This window comes from Paroedura picta, chromosome 17, assembly GCF_049243985.1.
Source record: "Paroedura picta isolate Pp20150507F chromosome 17, Ppicta_v3.0, whole genome shotgun sequence".
Lineage (NCBI taxonomy): Eukaryota > Metazoa > Chordata > Lepidosauria > Squamata > Gekkonidae > Paroedura > Paroedura picta.
The window spans coordinates 24,072,292-24,079,612 of record NC_135385.1 but is presented as its reverse complement, the minus strand read 5'-3'; the positions used below and the strand labels follow the sequence as shown (position 1 = coordinate 24,079,612).

General features: G+C 53.4%; 1 protein-coding gene across 2 annotated transcripts; it reads left to right on the top strand.

Annotated features, from left to right (window-relative positions):
* Positions 1–328: 328 nt before the first annotated feature.
* On the top strand, positions 329–6,106 carry GFER (growth factor, augmenter of liver regeneration). Of its 2 annotated transcripts, none has more exons than XM_077316906.1 (3): positions 329–718; positions 2,302–2,510; positions 4,272–6,106. In XM_077316906.1, exons 1-3 carry the CDS (start codon positions 329–331, stop codon positions 4,432–4,434), a joined length of 762 nt encoding a protein of 253 aa, XP_077173021.1. In that variant the 3' UTR covers positions 4,435–6,106. The 2 variants fall into 2 exon arrangements, with proteins under 2 accessions (XP_077173021.1, XP_077173022.1); XM_077316907.1 differs by lacking the exon at positions 329–718 and adding an exon at positions 1,077–1,331.
* The last annotated feature ends 1,215 nt before the right edge of the window (positions 6,107–7,321 follow it).

Here is a 7,321-nt window from a genome sequence, read left to right as displayed (position 1 = left end):
CCCTTTTCCCCTTTGGTCAGCAGCCAAACCACCTCTTTGTGACCTAAGCCCTTTCAACGTGGTGGCCCTGTCATGGGCTGCCACGGAAACCGTTTTTATGGTCCCTGAGCCCCACTCAGCACCCAGATCTGGATTGTGAGGCTGTTGGGGGACTCGGTTCTTTGTCCACCCAATAGATTTTGATCATTTTGGATCCACTCAGCATTCCGCGGCGAAAGGTTTCTTTGGCTTCTGGGGGCTACGCTGCCTCTGTGCAGAAGCTGTTCGTTTCCCGCTCTGAAGGGTCGTTTGAGAAGAAATCTCGGCAACGGTTCCGCATCTCGCCCCCATGGCCTGTCTCCGCAAAGCAAACTCTTCCGTGGCCGAAAACGGCAGCCTGAAAAAGCGTCACTTGACTCTGGTGTTCCTTTGGCTGAAGAAGTCGGCCGAGATAAGGCGGTGCGGCCCCACGCTGCCTGAGCCCTGCGCATCCCCATCCGCATCCTTCCCCTTTGCCTGCCTGTCCTCGTACTCCTCCTCCCCGTACTCCACCAGAAGCAAAGGCCAGGCTCCGGAGGGCGTGCCGTCTGTCAGGCGCCGGGAGCTGCCTCCCCGGGACGCGAGAGCCCGAGCCAAGTCCCTGACGGCTGACATTTGCCAACAGGCCGGGAAGACAACCGGGGCGAGCCGCAAGCGAAGGAGGAAGCCCGCCCCGAAGCCGGAGGTGGAAGAAAGCGAGGTGAGGCCGAGGCTGGCTGGGGAGGGTGGGCAGCTGGGGGACGGGCAGCGGGGGTGCAAAGCCCTCACGAGGGCCCTTCCACCTGGAGGGCCACACGCTTTGGCAAGTGGAGCCAGCTTGGCGGGCGATGCTCTCGGACACAGGCCATTGCACCGGGTTGCCTCTCGGACACAGGCCATTGCACCGGGTTGCCTTCCCAAGGAAGGAGGCGTCCACCAGGTTCTTAAGACGTCCCCTTAAAAGAGGGAGCTCAGAGGTGCACAGATGGGTGGGCGATGCAGGCAGAGAGGCAGCCCAGGACAGAAGTCGCGTTCTGCGCGTGCGCACGCACGCAGCTACCTGGCGCAGGTCGCAAGAGTTCCATTTCGGGCGCATGCGCCCTTCCCTCCTGGCGGGTGTTGCCGCGGCAACCGCCCCTTTCCGCGTCCCGGCATGCCTTGCGGCGGTCAAGATGGCGGCGCCCACGGCCAGCCCGGCCCGGCCGGCTCCCGCCTTCCCCTTCCCGCTGCCGGGCCCCGGCGAGGGGGAGAAGAAGCAGAAGCAGAAGCCGCCTTGCCGCGCCTGCACGGATTTCAGGAGCTGGATGCGCGACCAGAAGAAGCAGGCGGCGGCGGTGAGGGGGGAGGGGGCATGCATTCCTCACAACGGCCCTGCGAGGTGGGCTGCGGGGGAGGGGCCCGCCCAAGGCCCCTGCCCCTCCCAGGGCTGAGGCCACTTTTGCAACCCAGCTCTGGAGGGCGCTTCTTGCACAGGGGTGTGCGAGTGTTTACACACGCATCCAGTGGTAACAAAATTAAATGATGTGGGTTTTCCTCCCCAGGATAAGACCCCACCACTGAATATCTGGGGAGGCATATCGGAGCATTTATTGGTTTATTGCGTTTTAAGCTGATTTGAACATGGTGTAAACTGCCACACTCTATGGCATCGTTCCCCACTGAAGTGGGCATGGCACCCCTTTTAGACCTTGCACCCCACACGTTCTGTGGATCCCACCCTCTCCCAAATCGCCAGGTATTTCCAAACCCACGGCTGGCGATCCTAACATCTGTCCATGGGGCTGCCTTTGGCTGCTTGTCCTGGGTGAAAAGGCACCTCCCAAAGTCCCCAGTGACAAATTTCCTTTGCGTAGAAGCAGCCAGGTTTATGTTTAGCCTTTGGGTTTCTATATTTTAATGACTGTACTTTCTAATTACTACTGCTGCAAAACTTAATCTCAACCTCTTCGCGGGTGTCATTATTTTTTTAATCTCTAGTATTTGTCTCAGTGGAGCTTCCTCTCGCTTTCTTCCCTAGCTAGGATAGGAGGATCCTTGAGGTTGAGTGCCCTTCTCCCAAATAAGGACTTTAATCTGCCAGTGTTTATCCTCTCTTCTCTGACTGGCAAGTCTCTCACATTTTCTGTGACTTGATCCCACTCAGACTGAGGCTGGGGAAGGTCTGCAGCAGAGTATTTCTATACAACTGGTGGGGAGAGGTGCCCTAGAAAGAGACGGGGTCTCATCAAGGGATATGTTTTGCTGCTTGCTTGCTTGCTTTCTCCAGCCGATTTCTCATGTAGTATGTTTCTCTTTCCGACCCAGGAAACGGGAGCCGAAGAGAAGGAGCCCCCTTCCGATTGCCCTCTCGACCGAGAAATGCTGGGGAGAAGCTCGTGGGCCTTCCTTCACACCATGGCGGCGTACTACCCTGACCGGCCCAGTAAAACCGAGCAGCAAGAGATGGTGCAGTTCATCCACTTGTTTTCCAGGGTTTTCCCCTGTGAGGAGTGTGCAGAAGATGTGAGGGAGAGGTGAGTGTCTGCAGTTGAAACTTAACTGCTGCTTGTCTTGAAATTCTGTAGCCAGGTCATTTGTTATGATCGACTATGTTGGTGCTTTAGGCTGAGCCTCTATTGAGCCTCTCTGGCCCCTCCCAATTCTAGGATTCCGTCCTGGCTTTCTCCTCAAGGGGGACTCCTGTTGTTCTCCTCTCCTCTGTCTTACCTTCGGGACAGTCCTGTGAGGTAGGTGATCCTGAAAGTGGGTGACTGGCCCAGGGCTACCCAGCCAGCTTCCATGGCAGAACACGGAATTCTGATGCAACTCCAGGTCATGGAACCTAAGTGATTTTCTGTCACGTCTCTTTATTTTGAATTCTTCTGCCATCTTAATCCTCCCCCCAATCATTCTGGTATTGCGAGGATAGAACATAAGGAGAGCCCTGCTGGATCAGACCAGTAGTCCATTTGTCTCTCATGGTGGCCAACCAGGTCCTCTGGAGGGCCTACAACAGGGCATAGAGATCAAAGACTTCCCCTGATAAGAACTTGAGACGAACCCTTCTGGATCAGATCAGTGGTCTCTCTAGTCCAACATCCTGTCTCACACCAGCTCCTCTGGTATGGAGGCCAGGGCCTTTGCTTGATGTAGCTTCCTCGTTCTGGGCCCCAGAGGATCAGTGCCTCTAAATGTGGAGGTTCCCCATAGTCATCATGGCCAGTAGCCCTTCATAGACGTCTCCTCCAGGAATCTGACACCCCCCCCCCCAGAAAACTGTTTATTTCTCTGGCCATCACTAGTCAGCCAAGCAGGGTCAGCCCCCATTTGTATTTGGGTGGGAGACCAGCAAGGGAGCCCAGGGTTGCTTTGCAGGGTCAAACCACGTCTGAGCTTGAAAACACCGTAAGGTTGCCCTAAGTCAGCCGTGACTCGACGGCCAAGAAAAAGTCAAGGGAGCCCGTGGATATTTTACCTGTTGTATCCACTAGGGGACAGAATTGCACCAGACAAGCACTAGGTATGCAGCCGAGGAAATTATTGCCCGTAACAAAACAATCGACCAAACATGTCCGAGCTCTGTTTTTCTTGAAGAGCTCACCTGCCTCGCTTCTACAAGTAAACCTCCCTTTGAAAAAGTCTCTGCTAGGTGCAGTCTGGGGCACCTGTGGCGTTGTGGCTAGAGGGACCGCCTAGGCTCTGAATCTCCGCTTGTGCCGTGGAAGCTCTCTGGGCCGTCTTGGGTTGTCTTGATAATAAAACAGGACAGGAGAATGCCTTGAACGGGTTTGGGTTCCTGTTGAGGAGAAAAGCAAATGCCAGGAACAAAATATCACTCTCTCTGTGCTGGGTGTGTCTGGCTGTCCTTGGTGACACAATTGGTGGTGCACTGCTAGAACAACAGAGATGCCAGTGAGCAGTCAGCTCGGGCCTTCTCAGATGTTCACACACACACCCAAGCAACAACCTCAGCTGAGACCCTGGAGAGCTGCTGCCAGCCTGGGTAGTCAATGCTGTCTTGGATGGACCGACAATTGCGGTATAAGGCAGTTTCATGTGTAGAGATTAGAGTCAAGCTATGGCTCAGAAGTGGGGCTTCTGCTTGGCATGCAGAAGGTCCTAGGTTCGATTCCTGGCATCTTCAATCACCAGGCAGTAGGGGATGGGAAAGACCTTAACCGGGGACCTTGGAGAGCTGCTGCCTTCCCAAAGAAGGCTGCCAGGGACCTGGCAGGTAGGAAATGAAGCATGGAAGGACATGTGCTCAGGCTGCCTGGTTTCCCCCTGTCGCACAGGATACAGCGCAATCAGCCCGATGCCACCAGCCGGCGGAACCTGACCCAGTGGTTTTGCCGGCTCCACAACGAGGTGAACCAGAAGCTCGGGAAGCCCGAATTCGACTGCTCCCTCGTAGACGAGCGCTGGCGAGACGGCTGGAAGGATGGGTCCTGCGATTAGATCCGCCCAGGGGAAGCCAAACGGGGGACTCTCTTTCACTGGGGGGGAAAAGGGAAACCCTCAGCAGGGAGGAATAAAGTCAGTCCTGGGAGTGGGCTGATTGCGAGGCATCCCTGTGTGCTTTTGGGATGGGGGGGGGGTGTGACCGAGGCCGGGAGCGTTCGGCAAGATGAGAAGCTGCCATTTTTCTTGGATGCTGGCCTCTACTGACTTCCTGCTTTTGTGGCTGGAGTGGCTTCCAACTCGGTGTCTCCTTCCTAAAAAATGGAGGCCTTTTCTGAAGCTGACAGGTGGGCAAGGGGTGGAGACCACCTTTCAGCTTCCTCTGAGCCAGGCCCTGCTCTGGGCTGAATATCCTTTCCAAGGCCTGGTTGCCAGCTCCCTGTGCCTGCCTACCCTCCTCTCCTCTCTTCCCTGTAGGGCTGATAACTTCCTCCTCTTTTTGCTTCTCACGATTGCCTGATCAGCAGACTCGCCTTTCTTCCTTGATCTTTGTAATCCAGAACACTCTTTAAAAAAAATCATCACGCTTCCGGCACCTCTGGGCAGGTTCGTTTGGGTCTCTTGTCATGCCTCCCCCCCCCCCCCCCAACGGGCAAGAATGCCTGAGATTGTAGGGTTTTGGTCCTTCTTCTCACTGGCTGAAATCCTGATGGGAAGGGAGCCAAAATGGTTTCATTGTGGGGTCTGGTCTCTCATTTCGACTGTTCAGCTGTTCTCTTTTGCATTTCTCTCTCTGGCCCGGCTAGGCGAGAGGGGCAAATCCCAAATGAAGCATGGGATAAGCACAGGGGTGTTGTTATGTTGTGCTGCTGTTCACTCATGGAGTGTGTCGGAACGGGAAGGGTGAACTCATGAACGAGATACTGGTTCTGGGGCTTGTGTGTGCCAAGCATCTCAGGCTCCGTGTGAGAGGCTCTGATAGATGATGACTGCGACCCCATTGCTGCGCCGTATGAGAATCCCCCTGGCGGTGTGACAGATGGGCCACACCCATCTCCTATAGCATTCTGAAGAATTGAGGCTCTTGGGCCCTATGTCTGCACACAAGCAAGGGGCAACACTTACCCCCGTAATGCGAGTGGGTCGCAGGGCGTCAGTACAGCCGTGGCATGAATGCTCAATTAACTTTGCTTCCGAGCCACGTCCTCGTAAGAGGCGGTTACATGAAGACCATAAATGAAGTGACGAGAGACATGCCTCTCCCCAGCCCAGCTACTTAGATTTGTTACCGAAAGGCCAGATTTCTGATTCTGAGTGTCGTCCTTCTGGCGTAGTTGGGGGGCGGGGTCACCTTTGATCCCCCACTAGAATCCTTTGCTAACCTTTCCCCCTTGTGCTTGGCCTCCGTGGCAAATGTGAACTCTTTCATGCGCTCTTTTAGTCGCCTCGATGTGGGAGGGCCGGGAGCCGTCATTTAATGTCCTATCTGGGTGGCCACTGGCGAAAGCGGCCCGGAATGCGGGCAGAGAAGGCTGGGGATGGAAGCGAGGCTTGTATGAACCGCTCTGTGTGGTTGCGGGTTTGTGATTTTTCAGAAAGGCGTTTCAGTTGATTAGCAAGGGCAGTGTGTGTTCAGTTGCACTCGATGGGAAGGCAGCTGTAAAGCGGGCCCCAAAATGCGTTTATTTCCTGTCTGGTGACCGAGCAATAAAGTTAAACATTTCATTTATCTGCTGCTTCTTTCTCAAACGACTTGATAGGATTATGGGCCCCAGTCGCCCGGTGTTTGTGTGGGAACGGATGATAGACCCGTCTCCATGCTGCCTTCCCAGAACGTTTTAGGGCACTTATGAAGGTTGGAGAGGAACGGAGGCATTGAATTATTTATTTAAAACATTTATTAGCTGCCTGCTCGCATTACGGAACTGAAAGCAGCTTGCAACGCAAACGACAGAACCATAAAGATATGTTTTTTAAAAAACCCGGCAATTTAAAATCACAGCCAGAGAGAGGCGATACGCAGGGAAAGTGGATTCATCAAACGCCGTCTGAAATGAGGCCGTCTTGAAAGATCCGACACGAGGGGGCCGGGGGCACCTCGCGGGGGGGGGGGGTTTGAGAGAAAATCAAAAGGGAACAAAAGCCCATCCTGAAAATCAAAGCCAGGAACCCAAAGGTTGATCAAACAAAAAAATAGAATGAAATACTGCTATTTATCACCTTGAGCGCATAATTAAGATTAAAACTGCATACAAGAATGTCATTAAAAACTTAAATCCAAATTTACAGCGACCTAAGAAACGTGGCACGTCCAAATTTTCATTTTATCCATTTCAGGACTCAGTTTGTGTTTGTGTGATGTCATTATAATTACTGAAGGAGGTTCTCAGGGCCGAAACACATTTGGTCTTTTGATATACCGCCCAGAGCCGTAGGGAAAGGCGGTATAAAATCTAAATAAATAAATCTGAATAAATAAATAACCTGCACGTCAATTAATTCTGCATGCAACTACTTCTTGGTTGCTGTCAGCTTGGCTATATTGCTACATTCTCTGGCGGCGTATCCCACCTTTTGATCCCTCTCTGTGTAAAGCTGTATTTCCTTTCGTCCGTCCAGAACCTACTGCCCATTGGCGTCATTGGGTGGAACAGCAAGGAGATCCCGTTTCCTTTTTGTTCCTTGAAACCGTGACTTTGGCTGAGGTCACGCACTAGATCAGCAGTCTTCGATAAATGGATAAAACTGAAAGAACGACACCAGAGGGGTCTCCTGGCTCCTTAAGCCGGAGGTGCGCACAACCACAAAATGGCTGCCATTGGGGGAGGGTCCAACCACAAAATGGCTGTCACTGGAGGTGGAGCCACATACACAGAAGGAGCCTAAATGCTGGAGAAGACAGATAATTTAAAAATAACATAAAATGGGGAAAGAAACCAGCACA

What these genes read in the sequence shown, in the direction of transcription:
- GFER (XM_077316906.1), top strand. Translation starts at nt 329, where the DNA reads ATGGCCTGTCTCCGCAAAGCAAACTCTTCCGTGGCCGAAAACGGCAGC. An exon ending in CGGAGGTGGAAGAAAGCGAG is followed by an intron (nt 719 to 2,301) that starts GTGAGGCCGAGG and finishes TTTCCGACCCAG; the next exon opens with GAAACGGGAGCCGAAGAGAA. An exon ending in GCAGAAGATGTGAGGGAGAG is followed by an intron (nt 2,511 to 4,271) that starts GTGAGTGTCTGC and finishes CCTGTCGCACAG; the next exon opens with GATACAGCGCAATCAGCCCG.